Source organism: Bacillus rossius, chromosome 16, assembly GCF_032445375.1.
Source record: "Bacillus rossius redtenbacheri isolate Brsri chromosome 16, Brsri_v3, whole genome shotgun sequence".
NCBI lineage: Eukaryota > Metazoa > Arthropoda > Insecta > Phasmatodea > Bacillidae > Bacillus > Bacillus rossius.
The window spans coordinates 4,454,877-4,477,091 of NC_086343.1; the positions used below are offsets into that span (position 1 = coordinate 4,454,877).

Below are 22,215 nucleotides of genomic sequence, written 5' to 3' on the forward strand. Positions count from 1 at the left end.
ATGAGAGATACCTTTCCATTGATGTTAGATGTGTTTACTCTTGCTGTGGTATTTGATTTCTTTCTTCCAAGCTTTGTATGAGTTGTCCTTCCTGTGGCGGTGATACTTGACATATTTTTTTCAGAATTGCTATGCAGTGTCTTTCTTTTCACAGTGGTACGGGATGTCTTTTCTCCAAAATTGGCAAGGAGTTTTTTTCCTCCATGATTGGCCTGTGATGTGTTTCCACCAGAAGTGCTGTGAAACTTGTTTCCTTCAAGAATAGTATATGTTCTCTTTCTATCAAGAAAGGTGCAAGACAACTTTCTTTCAGAAATGAAATGAGACTGCTTTTCTACAGGATTGGTGTGAGGCATCTTTTCTTCCAGATTGGTTTGAGACATGTTTACTTTGGAACTTGTACAATATACATTACCTATGGTCAATGCATATGGTGTCATTACTTTGAAGGTGTTACGGGATGTATTTTTTCTAAGAGTGGTGTGGGATTTCTTTCCTTCAGTAGTGGTATGGGACAGCTTTTGTCTGGAAGGGTTGTGTGATGTCTTTCCTCTGATAATGTTATGTGAAGTCTTTCTTCTGAGAGAGGTAAGTGAACTCATTCTTTTGAGAATTTTGTTTCTTCTGGAAGTGATACTTGACACCTTTCCTCCAAGAGTGATAAGTGATACCTCTCTTCCAAGCGTGGCTAGTGATGCTGCTTTTCCAAGAGTGGTATATGACATGTTTGTTTTTGGACCGGTGCGAAATATGTTACCTCTGGTAGTGGTACCTGATTTGTTTCCTCCCGGTGAGGTTTGTGTCCTCTTTGCTCCAGCAGTGTTAGGCGACATCTGTAGCCCGGTATTCGTTCTTGATATCTTTCCTCTGGGAGTGGTATGTGTTAGTTTAGTGTGAGGTGTCTGCTTTCTGTTTGTGGTACTTAACATATTCCCATTTGTAGTTTTAATTGGTGTCTTTCGTTTAAGAGTGGCAGGGGATGCCTTTTTTAGAGGAATCATCTGTGACATATTTTCTCTGGGGATGGAAGGTGATATCTTTCCCTTAGTGACGGTGTTGGTTTTCTTTTCTGCAGGAATGGTAGGTGATAACTGTCTCCTGGGAGCTGTTAATGACATTGCTTCTGCTAAAGTGGTACACATCTTTGCTTCAAGACTGGTAGTTGACATATGTCCCTTGGACATGGTTTTTGATGTATCTCTTCCGGGAGAGGTGCATAATTTATTTTCATCAAGTTCAGCACACAGTGTATTCACTTCAGGAATATAAGTCAATGTATTATTTTTGACAGTTTCGTGTGTCGTGTTTCTAGTAGTGCTAGCCGACTTACCTTTGTTGGTAGGGGTGCTTGGTGGTTTTTCTCCGCGGGTGATGGCTGATGTCATTTTTTTGGTTGTGATATGTGACATCTTCCTGCTGGCTGTGTGCTTTGGGATGTTTTTTCTCCGAGTGTGATCAACATAATTCGGCATGTTTTTACAAACTTGTGCTTGAATTGGTAAGAAACTAAAGAAGAAGAAAACACTTCGTCACAATGCAGCTGATGATGACAGATATAGGAGTGTCCGTCAACAAGCTAAATTTAAATGGGATACAGTGGATGTACCCAAACTACTGTTTACAAAAAATTGAGCTGTAATCTTCAAACAAAAGCACTTTATTCGTATTGAATTTTGGAGGATGATTTTCATTTTCAACAAGTTGGAATCCAAAGAGGAATTACTCTGCTGGAATTACAAATAAAATAGTCTACTTAAAAACAGTACAAGTGAAGTAAAACTATTCTCTATGGTTTTAACCCTGATAGCCTATGTTTCAGGAATATAGTGTTGAACAAACTGCTTGGATAGATTTATAGAGTTTTGATGATTTTAAGTTTGAATAAAATTTACAAACAGAGCAGTATTACTTAATGAATGATGTTAAGAAATATGAAATAAAATTTAAAATTAAATCCTGGTTAGTTATTTGATGTTGAATCTTTCAATTTCAAATATATTTTTGCCATGTATAATTAAATAAAATATACTTGAGAAACATCTTCTTGTTTACCCTGTAACCCACTCGAAAATTACTGTCTCAGAAATAATAAACAGTAAAACATTTTTAAATTAAAAATGAGTTGAGTAAATAATTGTTTTTGACAGATTTATATATTTTTTATAATTAATATTGTTTTGTACAAAGTAATTATTTGTTTATGTTCTGTTTGTTTATTTTCTTAGTAAGACGTGTCTGTGCACTACTAAGAGAATGAAATACACACTTGCAAATAAAGGCATTGTATGCTCAAACAAGTGAAGAGTAATCGGCTATGTGTCAGGGAGCTGACATAACTTAGAAGATTAACAGTGAACCACACATTTAATAGACTTACCTAACCACTAACACTTTAACTCATGCTTCTTATCATCACTATTTTCTACTGTATTAAAAAAAAATGGTCATTACTCCACACAAAATCTCTGTAGTTGGTTTGTTTGATGGGGATATTACATATTAAGGTTTATGTGTCACTTGTGTGTACGATTGTCATTTGACCACGGACTTCGCAATCTCACTTACTGGGAATAGTGTTAAGTGTTTGGAAATGCTAAGTAGAAATGTTTTACTGTAAACGTGTTTTGGGATCACTAAAGAAATTGTAACTAAAACTAGGCTCCAGACTTGAGAATGCAGTCCTAACATACAGTTTGGACGTTTGGTCCTTGTTGATCTACTGAACTGTGCCGAGCTTGTAATTGTGAGTGTTTGCCCAATACTGCTGAAAGTTATTTGAGTGTTGAACAATCATTTGATTCGTCTGTACGGAACTTTATTTGGGAGGCTGTAAATTGTTTTAATAGAAAGCAATTTTTTTATTTGGATTGCATGGCTAGCATTGTATAGTAGTTTTTGAAAGTGGCATAGCATTTTTGAGAAGTTGGTAACTGTAGGATCATGTTGGTACTGCTTACAGTATGTCATGATCAGCCGTTGGCAGTCAGCTAACTATCAGAAGTACGGGGCAGTGGAAATTGCACGCCAGACAGGATCACGTTGTTTTGTCTGCCACCCGTTTTTTTTTTTTATTTTGGCATTGCCACAGGGTAGGAAGAGGCTTGCTTTCACACTCGAACAAAAAATGCACATCATTCGTGAAATCGAGAAAGGAAAGAGCAAATCTGACGTTAGCCGGGAGTTAGGGCTCGCCAGTTCCACGGTCGCAACCATTTGGAAAAATCGGGACAGCGTCATCTCGGCGTTTGAGAGCAACGGCCCGAAGACGGAGGCGGTGGCCGTAGCGACGCAAGCGCAAGCTAGTAGCATTACGAGCGGTGACGACGATGACGTGGCCGAAACGGTAAGGAAGCCTTGGCCTGTGAGTTGTGAGTGGAGGGAGGTAGGCTGTAGTTGGGGTTTGCCGCAACTGGCGCTGAAGCATGTCGCGCCATGATGTAACTGTAATGTGATTGTGTTGATGGTAAGGGCTAGCCAATAGCTAGTAGCTTTGTAGTCTGCTCGTCTGGAGCCGTACACACCTCTCACACACGACACACGACGGCAGTGTAGCTGTAGTGGTTTGCCCTGTCCAAGCATGTTCTCGGTCACCAGATAACAGTGCATAACAGTCGGTGTGTTGTGTTGAGCTGAGCTGTCGGACATTAACAGCCAATTTCCTCCCCCGCCCTCACCTTCCTTCACCTCGGTCCCATGACCTCTCTTCGCACCTGTCGCTCGAGACAATGAGATCTGCTCTGTGGCCAAAACATCATTAGTTGGAGTTTCAAGTGTTCTTCAGAAACTATTTGACTTAATATTTTAATGGGTGATTTGATGTAGATTATCATGTGAAACTAATGTTTTGGCTGTGTTATGGACCTACTGTAGTATGTTGGACAGTTAAACTAGGTTATTTATAGTGTGGATTAAGTAGTTTGGTTTCTTTGATTGGTTAGGTTATTTAGGATTCTGCTAAGAATTTTTTATGCTTAAAGATAATGCCATTTGTGATATTGTGCACTTTTTTTTTGAAGCAAGATTTTATTTTTTGTATTTTTTTTTAATGGTAGCCAGAGTGAAATCGACTGAACTTATTTTGGAATTAAAAAAAAACAACCAACTAATGCTAAGCAAATTAACACATTGCTGGGGTTTTGCTGCAGCGATATTAGTGGAATAATGACCATTGAATGTGATTGTAAAGTGTGTTTTTTTTTACTTAGCTGAAGTGAATTGAGATAAAAGCATGAGGGAATCTGTAGAGTGACTGATAGCTTCGATAACAACCTTGTCCAAAGCCTGGGGGTGTTGCGGTTTGTTGGCAGGACTGAGTGTCGTGCACCTGGTAACTGTTCGACTTAGAAGGTGTTTGCAAGTGAATAGTGATGCAGTTATGTGTAGTGGACTGTACTAGCATAGCATGTGTGGTTAGTGTAACGTTTGGAGCTGTACATAGCTAATTTAGTAACTATTTACATAGGTTCTTTGGGATTTTGTGGTCTTCATTAGAAACACTATTTTCTTTTATTATTACATTGTGTATATTCATTTATTGTACTAAAAGAAAATAATAATAATAACATGTCTTTAAAAATAATTCTGGAGGCTCAGTTTTTTTTTTCCTTTTGAAAACATTACTAAAACTGGAAGAAAGTACAAAAACGTACCGACATACAAAAATTGTATGTTCAGAATGTTGCAGGTATTTGAAATTTTTGAGCACATATCTGTACTCCCCACGGAGTGAAGTGTTAATGATGTCACCATAGTGCTGTCAGAAACCTGAACAGATCTGAAATGTCATAATTATGTTTGCTGCATCTGCCACTCTGATGTTCATCCACAGGTTGTGTTATTGTAGTTTGGTTGATGAAGAGGACATTAAAAAAGAATTACATTTTTGTAAGTTTTTTTTTTTGTTTGACTTAAGTGTGTACGAGAAATGTATCGCTGTACCTGTTCACGAAAGTTACAATGCTTGTTCATTTTGTACCGCTTTGAATCACGGCGTAAGAAAAGTGTGGAAGGTTTTAACATTGGGATGCGAATCGACATTTTGAATGAGAGCTCAAGTACAAAATAGCCTGCATGGAAGAGCGAGAGAGAGAAATTTTTTTTTTGCATGATGCATGCAAAGTGCATTTTCGCTACGTAGTAGCGCGGGGGTGCAAGACGGCAGCGAATACCTGTTGCGTGCCTATGGTGCGATACCCCACACCATGGGCAGGTCCAACCAACCAGTCCATGGCAACCTCTGTGGTTTTGACGTGCCTGCTTAACGGGGTGTGTCAAGTTGGTATCATTTGCGCAGGTAGGGTTTTCCTTCTGCTCGGCTGGCCAGATTGGACTTGAGTAGTCTTGCATGATCTCCCGCTGTATGCTTAGAGACATAGGCGACTGCAACGTGGGCTTTGCGGATTGAATGAGTTGCTTCTGACTCTTTGCTGGGACAGAGAGTTAAGTCAAGGGATTGGTTATTCGCACTGCCTTGTGTCCCAGTTTCAATTATCCATTTTAAAACTTACTTCTTGGGCAACAAAACCGCAAGACTTAGTCCTACCCCTTATGCTCGGTTATTTAATTTTTATTTAAAAGATAATTTCCTTATGTTTCTTACTATAAATTATTGAATTTTGTGTTCTGTTGCAAAGTTTTTCAACAGAAGTTTTTTTTTAAATTATCTGCTGACTTCAGGTATATGTCTACAATTGAAGTTTTTAATTATTTTAATTACCTTAATTAAATCACATCTTGGACTCCCAATAAGAATATATCTTCTTAGCTTTCACTGGTGGATATTCATTAAATACAACCATAAGTGTAATTTTCAGTGTAATTTTTTATTTAAAAAATTAAATGACTTTAAGGATCAAACCTTAAAAAGAATTCAAGATTGCGCTGATTTTTTTTCAAAATATATGTACAATAATATGAATAAATAGATCCAACAGAACAGGAAAAAAATGCACACTGAAACTATAATTTATTTCGTACTACATAGAATTTCAAAGTGAAGCGTATACAATTAACCATAACAATTTTTTTTATGTGTTGTGTGAGTGTGTATTTTCATGTTATATATGTTTTTTTTGTTTTTTTATGTTTTGTGTGAGATTGCTTTTTCATGTTATATACTATTCATAATCTTGTCTTTTTATTGTGTTTTTTTGAATCAAGTATTGAGTTTTTCTCACTCCGGTTTCAACTCTGAGTTTAGGAAATGCATAATCTACTGTCATTGCTCATGCTGTGTCAACATTTCTACAGTTTTAAAATGTTGTCTGCAACATTTGTGTAGTAACAACCATGTTGCGAAGAGTAATCGTTTGAACGTTGAGGTTCATTGGAAAGTGGGCAAGTGGCTTATATGATGGATTTATAATTTAATTAAAATGGTAAAAAACAGCAAAATTTATGTCAACTGTGTTAGTGTACATAATATTACTTCTTATGAGAGAGACACTTTGAAATTTAATTGCAAAAGTGACATGGCAAAAAGTAAAAGTAGTCGTACATTAGCAAATGCTGCAAAGTGGCATCAAATGGTTAAATATTTGAAAAATTTTTACATGTATTGGTTAGCTAAAATGATAGTCACTGATTTTTTTTTTAAATTTATTTTTTCAGATAACCACAATACAGTGAAATCTCATTTTTATGAACCTGGGAAAAAATCCACAATTTTGATTCTTTCAATGAAAGTATTTTATATTGTGTAGGGATCTGAAAAAGTACACTTCTTAGTGAGAAAACCTTTAAAGATATGTACCTACTTTATATCAAGGTTACTCTGTACTAACACCCTTGAGTTGGCAAGTTCAAATTAAGTACTCATTACTTGGTTGGATGTTAAGATTTTTTTAGTAAAGAAGGCCAAACTGTTTTATCCTTAAGTTTGCAGCAACGACATGCTCTTAATGCAACAGTGAAGGTACATCTTTGAAGATTGTCTGCTTTGCTAACTTTAAAAATTTGGCACGTTATCATCCATGAATTAATTATTGTCTTCTAGATCTAGTGAAGCTGATGAACCTGATTTATCATAGGTATAGGATGATTTTAAAGTCACCATAGGCGAGGGTGTCTTTTAAAGTTCCCATAAGTTAGATACAAATAAGTTTTTTGGGGACGAAGTTCGGTTTGAGGACCAACGTGACCTCTTTTATTGAGAATGCAAAAGCGTTTACATGTAAACAGTTGACGTGTTCGGGTTTCAAAGTATGTACTCCCCATGTACGGACACTGTTGAATCGTCCACGTGGAATGACTTGGGATGCACCCGGCCGCATCCGGGTGAAGAAAAAGGGAACATTTCTCGTGCAGCTCGTTGTGCATTGACATGGGTTCGAATCCTGGTCTGGCTCGTCTAGGATCTCCCGAGGTTTACCCCCGAAAGCACTCCCGGTAAATGCCGGGATGATTGTTTACCGTGGGCCACAGCTGGAATCCTTTTAACAACGTCGTGATCCGTTTTGCCGTTGTGACTTCCTGGCGTGCCGTGCGTGTCTATTCCCCCGCGCGACCGGGAGTTGCGACCGGCGCTGACCTCGTGTTGCTGCCGTCGGCGCGGCAACGGTCTCTTTGCCGGCACGGCCGAGGATCCAGTGCGTACGAGGGCACATAGTTGGTTGTGGTCTGCCATAGTCTCGAGCTGCGTTGCGCAGTGCAGTGTTTGTCTGGTGTCTGCGCAGTAGTCCGTAGTGTAGCGTGCATGTTGACCGTGCATGCTCCTCGTATGCTTAGAACCACATGTTGTGCTGTCTCATGATGTACTGTTGTAAGCTCTTGTGTCTTCATCGTGAACAAACGTAATTGTTGTAACGAGCAAATACCGTTGATGACCTTTTTTTTTTCTCTCTCTGTTCGTGATGCTTACTACGATTGTGCTTTCAGATATTATTATTCTTCTCAATCGTTACTTTTTTTTTTTTTTGTTAGAAATCTTTTTGACACTTGTTATGAATTTTGGTAACTTTTGTTTTTTTCTTTTGAAACTTATTTTGGACTTTTCAGGAGTTAACAATAAGATAAGGTAATTTGTTGGCTGATGTGGAGCTGCCTAGCTCGGGACTCTCTACGGCATGTCGAGTGCGTGTTAGCGTGTCTCCAGCCCTTGTTTTCACCTTGTAGCACGCTGAGCTGTACCTAAGTTTCTGAAACTTTCCAAGATTTTTTTTCCACGGCTAGTAAACTTATCTCGTTTTGTTCAGCTGGAGGTGGGCAGTAGTAACAGAATTTTTAAACCCTTGAAGTAATACATTTGGAAGTATACCTCAGTTTAAAAGACGACATGAATAGACGCAGGTTTGTGCTTCGACAATAGAATTTAAACTTTGCTGTGAAACATATTTCTTCTACTGAGGTTATATCTGTTTAATTTGTGTAATAATGACCTGTAAATAAATTATTGTAATATAATTTATTTTTGCCTAAAGGTTTAGACATAAATATAGTTATATAAATTAAGTTTAAAAAAAAAAATTGTTTCATTTTTGGTTAGGTTTCTTTTTAAAACAGAGTAATTCAGTGTTATTGGTTTTTTTATAAATTCAGTTTATTTGTAAAGTTATCATTTAAATGTTTCATGATATTCTCTACCAAAAAGATTGCTTTCATTCAGAGCAATATTAATAAATCAGCAAGAATTTCCATGTTTGAAAAATGCACTAACATCAGTAGTTTAAAATTGATTCAATATGTGAAGAATGTTCAAACAAAGTTATTAATTTTTCCTTTTCATGTGCTTTGGTGTAAACTTTGTCCTAAAATAATGGCATGATTTGAAATTCAAACATTATTATTTTTTTTTGTATTTTGAGTGAATATTTTTAAAAAACTCTTTAAGTTTATGTATAACTTTAGTTTCATTTCATTGTTATATGGCATATTAACTTGCATTTTTTGTCATATGGTGTATTGAAATGCTTTTTGATATTAATCGCAAGCCATCATATATGATTATCCCTAATTATGTGTAATTTAGAATTAAAATAAATAATGCATAATATAAAAATATTATTTAATGTATAAAAATATTTACCAATTACTTTCAAAGTTAAAATCTTTATAGTCCTTTTTGCTGCTTTCCACACATTGTAAGTAAAATAATAATTCCTCTGCTGCCTAAAAGTTTTTTAGTTGAAAAATATTAATCATGTATTAAAATTTCATTAGTATAAAACTATCATGCACACATATGGAAATAAGAAAATGTTTTAAGTTCTTCAAGCCCTTGTGTAGACTTTGGAACTTAGCCAATGGCTATTTAATGTGTGCGATGGAAATTATAAAATCCTATTCATGCATTCATGCATGTATTGTACTGCATGTTTAAACTACAGTGTAACAGTTTTCTTTCTGTCGAAAGTTAGTGCTATTTGAAAAAGAAAATTATTGACAGCTGCATGATTTTGAAAGCTCCACTTACAACTCACTTCCTCATTTAAGAATTTCCATCGGTGGGTTAGTAACTATTTAGTTTATGGCTGGTGGCTCACTGCTGTACAAGAAAGAAGGCATCCATGAAAAAATAAGTACCAGCGTGAGACTTAATTACGATTTCTCAGAGACTGGACTATCATATTAAGATGACGAGTGATGAGTGGTTTGCGACAAATCGTTCAAAACAGACAATAATGAGAAATTACTCTAGCGTCTGTGTTTCTGTGTTTGGCTGTAAAATATAAACGTAGTGCGATACTTCTCAATTTTATAAACACAGACACTGCCCATCTCTAAGGACGTTTTTTTTTCTGTATGGACTACCCGAAATTCCGGTTTTTCATTTCTTGACGAATGGCATTTTGAGTTTTTTTAATTCGTAGGCAACTCCACCGCAGTCACTAGAAGTGAGGCGGTCTTCCCTTGGATTATAACTAGCTTACTCCAAAATAATTTAATTTTTTTTTCCTCTAAAGGGAGTAAAAACTTAACGTCAGTACTTGTCTCGTGTTCGAGACACTATAGTTGGATTTGTTCTTGGACATTAATTTTTTATTTTTTTTTGCAGTTTCGGACGGTGAGCTAGAAATGATCCGAGGGAACGACTTTAAAATAAATGGCTCTTCTGTGAGTTTTTTTAATTTTTTTAAATTTTGAATGTTGCTAACCTCGAGCGGTCTGGTCATTCGCAAGGTAGGTCGTGTGAGGAGCGCGTGCCGGCGCGGTTGGGGGGGGGGGGGGGTCGTGGGGTGGATGTGCTGTGTAGCCGGTAGCGTCCCGGGCATGCGGCGTGTGTTCACTGTTGGTTGTTTGTTGTTTTTGCATGGCTCAGGCTCGGCGCAAGCGGCAGGAAGAGTTGGAGAAGCAGCGTCAGGAGGAGCAGCTACGCAAGCAGCAGGTAACTGCTCGGAGCGAAAAACCCCTTTCTCCCGCACCTAGCATCAACTACCACGCGTTGAAAGTGAAACTTATCGTCGTTTCTCACCGTTGATATTTTTTTTTTTCCCTAGCGTTCAAAAACCTAACGGTATTTTTTTATTTTTTTTTTTTTTAACTTAGAATTCATTTTGATGATTCAAATAAATATTGCACTGAAAGCATAAAATTGAGCTTACATATGGAAACATATGCATTAGTATGTACACATATAAGTCTTATTGCATATGAATAAACATAATCCATATTAATGTATGTTATTGTAGGTATGTTATTAAATTTACATAAGTAGGTACATATTGTTGCTGTGGGGATATCAGGTCCGGAGAGGATAGCCTGATTAATTGACTAGATTTTACACTTATTTGGTTGGCTGTCCAAAAAACTGATCTCGGTTTGATCGGTCCACTTTTCACTCCCCCCCCCCCCCCCACCCCCCCCCCCCCCCCCCCCCCCCCCCCCCCCCCCCCCCCCCCCACCGGAGCTCTCCATACTGTTCATCTCTGACCACACATCTTAGTCCCAACTCACTGCAACTTCACACCAATCGTTCATCCGCCGTGCCGCAACACCGTCTGTGGTGCTAACTGAGCCCGTTACCCTGTTTCTTCACTTCACTCCCTCGCTTGTCTGTTTCTCCTTCGGAAAGGGCTCGTAGCCCTTCGAAGTGTTGTGTCATTAAAGGCTGGTCCACACGCAACGTTTTGTACACAGTTTTGACTGCGCAGGCAAAACTGTGCAAACAAAAGGTTGCAGTTTAGCCGTGTCCACACAACACAGTTTGCAGCCAAGTTTTATCGTATCAGTTGCGAGAATTCCTTACTTTGGCCAATTCTTTCCGGTATACCGACTTCAAAAAATTAATGTTATTTTTTTTGTGTGATTTTATCTCTGTTAGCCGCAATGTCAACCTCTTTGTATTTTTGCACAAGTGATTCATATGCTAAACTTTTTTTTGTCCCTATCGCTATATTCTTTTGATTTGACCAGCCACAAACACGGAAAGGACTTGTACAGACCAATGAACTCTGTTAGAAATTCATGTGAACACTGTCGCAAATCGGTCATCGTTGAACAGATTACACTGTTCCGGCACAAATACCGAGGGAGAACCGAGCCTCGTGTACGGAGAAGACGGAGGAAGTGTCCACACGCTACGACAAGTCTGTGCAGGTCGACTGAACTGCGCGGACATGAATGCTCTGGGCCACAGTTTTCCTTTTCCGTGTTCCGTCTCCGCGCAGTTCACGAAACTGCGCAGTTTTCCTGTCTACACGCTACGTCTTGTCTACAACGATGCGTGTGGACCGGCCTTTACACCCGAAGCTGCAAGAACAGTAGCATCCTAGTTATGCCACTTCATGTGACGAGTGGACTGTGGGGTTCCGCAGACAGCAAGGCAGCCGGGCTGACGGAGGGGGTGTAGGTGTCGGGAAGTGGCCCGCTAATTTAGGATCCATGTGGTTGTAGGGGAGGGACCCAGGAGGGGCCGGGGGTTTCCCCTAAGAACCCAGAAGGCTGGCATGCCGGTCTGCTTGCCGGCTGTCGTCTCTAGAAGCCTCCTAGCAACGCATATGACTTTTCATACGTACACTTATTCTTAGTAATAGATGATGAGGAATGAGAATAAATCGATTTAAATTTATGTGTTAGGATTGTATAGTTATGCATTACATAGAACTTTTAAGTCAACAGGACCTCTAAAATTATATTGTACTCTAAACCTCTTTGGTATTAGCTACTTAGCACATTATTAGCATTGATGGAACATGTTTAATTTGTATGAATATTTGAGATATTTAAAAACTTTATGTTTTATGTATATGTAGATTTGTTTAAGCACACTAGCATTTGTTTTCATGCTTGTTTGTTATAAATTTAAGCTTTCAGTGTATCAGCTCTTACTTAAGTAGTGTAATATGTTGACTAAAGCCTCAAAAGTTTTTTTTAAAATTAAGATAAAGTAACGGTTTTGATTTTTAAAACATATAAGTTTCACTTTCAACTTGTAAGAGTTGTATGAATTTTTTTTTAAAATTTTTTTTTGTGCGAAGTTCAAAATATTTTTAAAGCTTATGTAACGTGGTAAAAGAATAGTCGGATTTGCGAACCCCCCCATCGTTACTCGTGTTTCCCTAGCAGCGCCCTGAAGTCGGTTGGTTGTCTCCCACAGACGTGCGCCTCGTCGCGGGGCTGGGTCCGTGCTCGGCTTGTCTCAGACGTGTTCCCGGGTCGTGTCTGTTTCAGGAGCGCGAGCTGAAGCGCCAGCAGGCTGCTCTCATCAAGGAGCAAGTAAGTACCTGAGCCAACCTCGGCTGCTGGCGCCGCGCGCGTGCCGAGGTCCGAGGTCGCACCGTCTCGGGACCGCCCGGGCCCCGAGCCTCAACCGCCTTGATTTTTTTTTTTTTTTGCTGATTCCTAATTATTATTGGGCCGTTTAAAACTAAGTTGTAATAACTACCCAGCATCGGAAACATATATGACAGGACTAGCCAACCTTTAAACAGTGAGTTCCGTTAACATAAATGAAAAAAAATAAAGGATCTGTTTGTTGTGTTTACAACTAAACATTAGTTGCTTGCAACTCAGCATTACATCAGCAAAATAAACAGCTCCCCCCCCCCTCCTTAGCAGTTGTTTTTGAGTAATAAAATTTAATTTTTTGCACGAATATGTTAGGCCCTTTTTTGATTGATTCCCAGTTCATCTAGCAGTCAAGAGGTTATTTTTTTCTGTTTGACATGTCCCGCCAGTGGCCGAGACTTTGCCGGCCAATAGCGGCCCTGCTCTAGTGACAGTCACGCAGTTGGCTCTGCGAAAAATAGATGTTTTGATTATTGACTGATCTTGCTGAGTTTTGAAAAGAGGAAAATAGTTTTCTTTTAGTTTCTTGTGTGGTAATAATAGTAATTTTAATAAAACCTTTTTTTATATGTGTGTGTTTATGGATGTTGTGGTGTTTATTTTGAAAAAAAAAAAGATAGTGTGTCGATGGTTTTAGTTACCATGTTCAATTTTATTTTACTTCTTCAGTATCTCTTTACAAAAAAAAAGTGGTTGGTGCTGGTTGTGTGAACAACAGTGGAGTGTTAGCGAAGGTACCGGCCGTCTGCCGAGCTGGGTAGCTGTCCTGTAAGTGGATGTAAGTCCGGGACATGGTGAAAATGTAACAGGGCTGCCACGAGTGTAGAATACTTGTGAAAACGGAGAAAACTGGGGGGGGGGGGGGGGGGGGATTACAGGAAAACATTCAGGAAAAACGGAAACAATTTCAAGAGAAATTCGGGAATTTATTGCTTATGCAAAAAAAAAATTTACTGTGAAACTTCAAAATCATAACTCTTTAAATATAGAGCTCTAATTAATACAAAGTGTTTGACAGTCCCTTGGTTGGTATTAAAATATGGTTATAATGTAATGCAGAGTTGTTTTTTTTTCCTGTGGGAAACAATTATATGCATTGAAGAGTAGGTGATGCAAACAGTGGTTTGGCGAAAACAGCTAAGAAAAATGTATATTCATCCAAAATGACGGATATGTCTCCTTTTAGGTAATTTCTGAACCTTTCGTGCATTATACTGTAGTAAATGCCTCATAATGCAGTACAAAATTTTTTTTTTTTTAATATCCCTCATGTTCTGAATCTAAAATTGTAACATACTATCCCTTAAAAAAGTACATGTTTATTTAGAGTATATTCTACACATAACTGAGAAAAATAATATTTATATTTAAGTTCTCTTTAAAATTATATTAATTTTTTTAAAACTTTTTATTACAATGTTTTACACAAACATCATTATTACAAGATGCCAAAATTATGAACTAATTTACACTAGTTTTGGTTTTACATAAACCTTGTTATTATAAGATGCAAAAATTATGAACTAATTTTGCAATAGTTCTAATTTAACACAAACTTCATTACTACAAGATGCCAAAATTATGAACTAATTTTACAATAGTTTTGGTTCATTCTCACACTTTTCTTTTGCTGCATATTAATTTTAGTTAGTGGCATCTTAGTTTATGCCAAAGGTAGATGTTTTCCGAATAAGAAAGCATCCTTACAGGACATTCATGACTTTCCGAATTTCACTGAAAATTGAATAAAAAAACAAAGTGCCAGGTAATGAGCTGTAATGGGTTTGCCAAATGTCCAATTGAATTAATTTTTAGTGGGAAAAATTTAAGGAAGGGAGTGTAATTGTTACAGAGACATACAGTGTGATAACCATTTCAGTGTCTTGCTGAGGTTTAATCAGAGTTATGGTGATGTAAACATTCATAAACATTTATTGGTTTCAGTACGTGTACTTTTTAATGTTTTTAGGAATAAGATACTATCCTTCATAAACTTTTTAAAAATTTTTTTTTACAGAATATGGTATTAGACCACATGTGCAATACATAACAATTTTTGATAACTTAATTTTATTATATGTCAGAAAAAAATCCTTATTTTTTTTTTGACGGTGTTGATACATGTTCCAGACTTAAAGTGGTGGCAGACTTAATTGGAAATGGCTTATGTACTGATTTACTAACTGATTGTAACCTCGCAAATACACAAGCAGTTAGAGTTTTTTTTTTAAATTTGACGAAAATTTGAACTTCTGAAAAATAATATTAGAGGTTGTAGACGCAGCTGCTAGCAGCGCTCCAAAGAAATGCACAACTGTGATGCTTGTTACTTACTGCTGGTGGACGGCATCGGTAGCGGTAGTGGGGGCTTATCAAGCCTGTCAGCTGATTGTCAAATATACACTCTTGCACTCTTGCCTCGCTGGGATTTGACCTCTCTACATTCTGCGTCTTCTCCGGTCAGTGTCGTAACGGCACTGGTGGCTTAGCTGGAGGCATTGTGTTCCGGGAAAAATTCTTGTACGCGTAACCAGGGACTGTGAGAACGTATGTTTAATAATGTTTGAGGAAGCCAGCACATTAGTATTTTCAGTTCCCGTTGAATAAACTACAAAAAATAAATCACATTGCTGCTAAGATCCTCTGCTATTGCTTCTTTGTGCATTGCAATTCTTTATTATATGACATTTAATCATTTGAACACGTGTGTAATTGTCGGTAAAACTTTCTAAACCGTCTTCCGTTCTGTTTGGTTAATCTTCTGGTAGAATATGAGCTTCCTGTAGTTTAACCAACTATATCTTCATTACTTATGTGCAGGATGCATCAAATACAGTTTTCCACATAATTAATTTTGATAGAGAAGCAAAATTATTGATAAATTTAGCCTAAAATGATTAATACCTACTTTGCTTAAAGTTTGAATCAAACGAGACATTTACTCTAATGATTGCAGGTTGATTTAATATCTGTTGCTATATTTCACTCTGAAAACAAAAATTTTATTCACCATAAGAATTGTACCAAGCCAACAACTTTGTAGTGAGTGCGGCACTGTTAATTTTAAAGCACGTTCTCATATTTAGAGTTCAATAGTCCATCACTGTTGTAAAGGAAAATTTTGTCAGGAAGTATGTTGCAATTTGAAAAGAAAAAAATGAGTTTTGTTGTAAACTGAGTTTTTTTTAGGAAGTTAAATTATAAAAATATTAGCAGGCTTTAAATCAGATGAATTGCAAGTCATTCAATGAGATATTACAAATTAACAAGGATATTAGGTTTGCATAGCATTTTTCCAAGTACATATTTTGTGTTTAAGCTTTTGTTCCTTTGGAAAATAAGCCTGCACCAAGTTTATAACTTGCAAAAGCATGCATTTGGTGGCGAGAGTATTTGGCAAACGGCACCCTGCAACCTTTTAAGCCTTTTTTGCAAATTGAACGGAATCTTAATTCGCTCAAGATCAGGCATGCTTTTTTTCATCTAGCTTGTGACATTTTTCCCTCTTCTATTTCATAGCCAAATGGAAATCCAAGCCTCTTTGCATTCGCAAACATTTTTGGCCTTTACTGTACAGTGTTTGCTTGATTATTGTGCATAAAAGTTCAGGACGTTATTCATTCCTTTCTGGAGGCAATAGTTAGAATTCTAATGGGCGAGTGGTGTGATGCCAAGTTGAAGTGATGTTATGACTCAACGTGTTTCGTTCGAGCACTTAAGGTGAGAGAGTAATATTGATGCTTATAGTTCGAGTTTGTTCACATTGTAGAGCGTAACAACAAATATAGCCCCACTGCTCGTATTATGCTGTAGTTTTTTTGTTTGTCCATTGTCACAGGTGCAGTGTAGTTGCTAATACTGTATATACTTGTGAGTGTATCACTTGTTGCTGTTGATTTGATGTTTGTTTTTTTTATCTACAGCCAGTCCTCTACTTTGGTACGGTGCGGACCTAATTAACTTCATAAGTCATTGATCTTGAGCCAGTTTTAAAATAGATCAATCCAGAATATCATACACTAGTCAACTTACAGGTGAACTGACCGTTTGTGTTGTGAATAAAAGCAATACATCAAAACATTTTAATTTTAAACTGCAACAAAAAAAAAAACCAATGAAAATTAATTTCCTAAACCCAAGGTATCATGGAGAACTGAGCATAAATATATTCTTGCTACTAGTTGGTGTATTTTTCTCACCGTGTACACAAGTGCAATTTGAAATGCATAGTTAATGTGGTTTGAATGTAATGAGGGTAGTTGCAAGCAGTTTTTTCAAGGAAAGTGTGCAATAGTTCGGTCAGTATAAATCATGTAAATGTATTTGTGGCACTTGTTGCAGAGATTGATTGAATCCTAACAAGTGCTGAAATTACCTATGTTAGAGTTGAATGAAGAAGTCACTTGTGTTGTGACCTATTAATTTTGATATACTTAGGAGGCCTCGGTGTGGCAAACTTGGTTTCAGTTTTCTGTAGTATCCTGAACTCTTTTTCCAGGCAAGTGCTGGCATGGCTACTTGCAGTATGCCATAGCATATTCCTTCAACATCTCTGATGTGTTTTGTTCAATGTTGCCAACTGTAACGACCTCTTTGTTTTGTTTCTTTGTTTACTTCAGTAAACTATAATTTTTTTATAGAAATTATTTTCCCCAGTTGTTTTGAAGGGTACTGACTTTTCCATTTGACTGAAAACAAACACGTGTATAAATTTTTAACTGTTACTTATTTCAAACTTCAGTTACGTGTTGTGAGATTTTTTTTTATTTTGAGTTCAACTAGAGGTGTAGGCAATTGGAGGGGTATATTACCCCCTCCCCCCCCCCTTCTTCCTTCCGAAATCATTAAAAAAAAAATCATTCACACCAACAAATGGAAATAATATAATAGCAAACAGCAGGCAAAATGAAAATGGTTCTTTGCGGCCTCCCCTCCCACCCGAAATGAAATTTTGTGTACGCTCCTGAGCTTAATGTCTTGTTGACAGCGGTGTTATAAGAGTCAATGACTCTTGACAACGTAGACCGATGATATTGGCTAAGGAATCGACTGTCCCAGCATTTGCCCGGAGTGGTTCAGGGAGAAATGGGGAAAAATGAAACCGGGACATCCGGAAAGAAACTTCAAACGCGCCACGCTCCGTCAGTAAGGGACACGTTGTGTGCCAGCGTGGAGGACTGGCTGTAATTGTTTGTGTATGAATTGGGTGGCTTTATTTTTTTATTTTTTGTTTTCCATGTTGAGCCCACGGTGTTATCATGTGTGTTTTTCTCCCCTTTATGCGGTGCAGCTTTACATGCAGGAGCTCAATAAACAAAGGGAGATGCTGTACACGGTGGAATTGGTACGTTACCTTTCTCTCTCTCTCTCTCTCTCTCTCTTTGCTGTTGCACTCTGGTTCCTCCACGTCCCTTCCCCCTCCCTCTCTCCGTGCCGTGTTCGCGGGCGGAGGTGCAAGCACTCTGGTTCGTTGTTCTCAAGTGAAAGTGTTTGGCAAGAGATAAATTTAAAAAATAAAAAAAAAAACTGCCAGTGTGTAAATGGACAGTCACTACCGCTGACTGCTACTGAAATCTAAAGAACCCTTCGATCCCGATTTTTTTTAAAAGTTAAGTACCACCTCTCTTGTCTAATGAGGTAACAGAAGTCACGGGAAAATGCAATGGATGACCGTAAAGTAAGTACCGTTTTGGTCATTAAAAAATAATAATAAACTCGCGAGAAAAAGTTTTTATCGACAGTTTTGGTTTACTACATATCTACTCCACGTTTTCACATAGTCACGCTGGGTTCCAAGCACTTTCTGTAACGCTGCACAAGTTTCTTTAACCCCTCTGCATGGAAGTTCGCCATAGGCATCACGGACTTTGAATACACAATGCGTGTAGCCTTAGTACAGGTGCTCAGTAAACATATCCGGAAAACGTTTAAACGATCTCCAAACTAGAGTCGGAAAATGATGGCCACACTTTTGTGAAACGAAAAAGGCCTCCTTTTGGACGATTTGATGAAACGAAGGTCAACAATTATTGCAAAAATTACAAAATTACAATTGTCAACTGGTTTAATTTCCAGGCGGCGAAATTCTATGCAGAGTAGGTTAAAGAAACTGGTGCAGCATTATGAAAAGTGCTTGGAACTGAGTGGTGACTATGTGAAATTGTGAAGTTAATATGTAGTAAACTAAAACTGTCACTAAAATCTTTATCTCACGAGTTTATTGTTTTTAATGACCAAACGGTACTTACTTCACGGACCTCCCTCGTAACTTAACCGGTAGTACTTTAAACAGTAACGGTGCTGGAAGTGACAGAACTTTATTTATCTTCAGTCATTTTCGTGATTTCAGTTTATAGTTGCACAGTTAATGGAAATAATTTCAGACTGTCAACTTGAAACATGTGAATAACTTCCCAGAAATATTTTTAGCTTTTTAACATGAAAATCGGTACATTCATGTGTATAGTAGGTTTGATTTGTATTATGTTTAATTTTGCATATTATTCATTTATAAAATGTCTGCGATATGAAAAAAATGTTGTAAAAAATTTTACTCAATCAATTAAATGTGTCCTGAAATTAGTCCACCAAGTATTGGTGAGGCAACGTGGAATAAAATATAATCTGGACTTACAATGTAAGATGACCTGGGATATTTGACGTCCTAATATGGACATTACTTTTCGTGGTTTATTTATAATTTTTCATGTGCTTGAAGTTTTCTGTCTGAAAATTTATAGACTAGTTCTTCTGTGTACTTGATAAGTGTTTTCACTATCGCATAGGTAAATTTTGCAATATTCAATTTTGTTTGCTTCTCTGAAAACATTTAATAAAAAATAATGATTAAATTAGTGCACTGACAAGTTTATGCACCAGTAGCAGTCAGTTAAAAAAAAAAACACAAAAAAAAAGGATCAGTTCTATAGGGGTGGGAAGATGGAATATGTTTGTGTTTGTGATTTTTGCATATGTGTACGCAGTGCATAAACAGTTATATCAGAACCTGGGTACTAAAATTGTTGTGTAGATAACAAGTGTAATATTTTGGTACGATACGTGTACACTTGGTAAAGGATTTGTTGGCTATTAAACACTGCCCCATTTTTAATGTAGCATAAATGTTTTATGTGGTAGGACTGTGTGTGTACTGTAGGTTTGAAGTACATGTTACTAAGCATATTTGTTGGTTTACGTATTTTATATATTGAAACTGCTGGCCAGTAATAATATTGCTGTTTATGTTTGCTTTAATATGTAGTTGGCATTAAAAAATTAAAACTTGATTTTTTTTTTAAAACATAAATTAATAATTTTATATTTAACCATTTTTGTTGAGCTCAGAGCAGTAGACGGCCGCTAACCGTTAAAGTCAGTCGGCTTGAACAATTGAGTGCTTGCACTTTTGTCCTCTAATTGCAGTTGCTTTTTTTTGTTTTTATTTGCATATTTTAGTTTTTTTTATGCTTCTCACAAAACATAAAAGCTTTTTTTTTTTTCAATCCAAGCAGTGTAGTTTATTCAGTATTATGAGATGCTTTCTGTTCATTACGAGTCTACATAGTGGTGTAGTTCTTTGGCAATGTAATATATATTTCTTTTAATGTTTGACATGTTTTAAGGATTCATAATTGGCTAATCGATAAAAGTTCTTTGTGTGTGTTAACTGCATGGAAATTGTTAAAACTTATTGAAAATGAAACTATATTTCAACTAGAAAGTTGTTTATCATCGTGAAATTCTGAACGTGCAAGTTTTTTTTAGTGTCAAATAAACAATAATTTTTATGTTATTAAGTAAGTTGATGCAATCACTATTTGAGAAGTAACTTTTCATACTGAATTTGCTACCAGTTTTTTTTTCTAATTATGTTGGAATATTCTGTTGGTGGCACACTAACATTTATATTTCGCAACTTCACCAGTTAATAACAACCCCATTAAAATAAAATGGATGGTTACTACTCTGATAATTGCTGGAATGTACTTACTTTGGATTGAAATTGTGCGTACTTATGCATGCTGCAGAAGCATGATGCATCAATTGACAATGTAAATAATGTGAGGGCTGACTCAATTTGGCTGGAGGTTTTCTGCTTCAAACCATTTTTCATTGCATACCACAGCCTCCTGTGTACGATGGTAGCAAACATGATAACTTATATTCGTCTTAACTGATGTGTGATAATTATTTTGACGGTCATGAGTTTATATTTAATGCAATTAAATATTTTTACCAGTTTTCCAGTATTTTTAATGAAGTGTGGGTAATTTTTATTTTTATGGTTGAATGCATGTTAAAGAAAAGTATAAAGTTGTTAAATCTGCTTGGGTCTAAGAGATTTTATCACAGATCCCTGGTAGGGATACTATTAATTTTAAGTGAAAAAAGTCAGGTCACACACTAATTATTTTTGTTAACTGTATTTTATTGCACTATATTTTATTGAACATTTCTCAAACCCAATCTTATGGCAGTCATGTTGATATTTTAGGATTTTGTCCCTACAGGAACAGTTAGTGGTCTCAAAAAATTTGGACATCCGCACAAATGAAAATACGTGTATGGCAGGGTGTAGTCGTGTGATGCCGGCCTGTGAAAAGGGGGGTTGGGATGATGAGCAGGTTTGGGGCATTAGGTGCTAGTGACAAGGCGTTAGTAACAAGGGTTGTCCCGATACGTTTAAATGCTTTGGTATGGTCTTCTCATGGGAACCGGTGTTACCATTGGCATTAGCAGCAGACAGTCCAGACGACCAGGACAGTTAAGCATTGGCATTGTCCAGATGACACGTGAGCACTGACAGTCTTGACGTGAGCACTGACAGTCCAGACAACCAGGACAGTTAGCACTGATGGTGTCCAGATAGTGATGACACGTGAGCACTGACAGTCTTGACGTGAGCACTGACAGTCCAGACAACCAGGACAGTTAAGCACTGGCGGTGTCCAGATAATCATGACACGTGAGCACTGACAGTCCAGACAACCAGGACAGTTAAGCACTGGCGGTGTCCAGATACTCATGACGCTTGAGCACTGACAGTCCAGACAACCAGGACAGTTAAGCACTGGCGGTGTCCAGATAATCATGACACGTGAGCACTGACAGTTCAGACAACCAGGAGAGTTAAGCACTGGCGGTGTCCAGATAATTATAACACCCGAGCACTGACAGTCCAGACAACCAGGACAGTTAAGCACTGGCGGTGTCCAGACAATCATGACACCCGAGCACCGACAGTCCAGACAACCAGGACAGTTAAGCACTGGCAGTGTCCAGACAATCATGACACCCGAGCACTGACAGTCCAGACAACCAGGACAGTTAAGCACTGGCGGTGTCCAGACAATCATGACACCCGAGCACCGACAGTCCAGACAACCAGGACAGTTAAGCACTGGTAGTGTCCAGACAATCATGACACCTGAGCACCGACAGTCCAGACAACCAGGACAGTTAAGCACTGGCAGTGTCCAGACAATCATGACA

General features: G+C 37.6%; 1 protein-coding gene across 5 annotated transcripts in view; it reads left to right on the forward strand.

The window, feature by feature from the left end:
- LOC134540010 (bromodomain adjacent to zinc finger domain protein 2B-like) overlaps positions 1–22,215 on the forward strand; it is a 261,508-nt gene that overhangs the window by 189,509 nt on the left and 49,784 nt on the right. For 3 of the 5 annotated variants that reach the window (XM_063382430.1, XM_063382433.1, XM_063382431.1), the window contains 4 exons: positions 3,089–3,343; positions 10,256–10,321; positions 12,607–12,651; positions 18,005–18,067. In XM_063382430.1, coding sequence (XP_063238500.1) covers positions 3,089–3,343; positions 10,256–10,321; positions 12,607–12,651; positions 18,005–18,067 — 429 coding nt within the window. The remainder of the gene's footprint in view (positions 1–3,088; positions 3,344–10,255; positions 10,322–12,606; positions 12,652–18,004; positions 18,068–22,215) is intronic. The other 2 variants (XM_063382434.1, XM_063382432.1) reach the window with 2 other exon arrangements.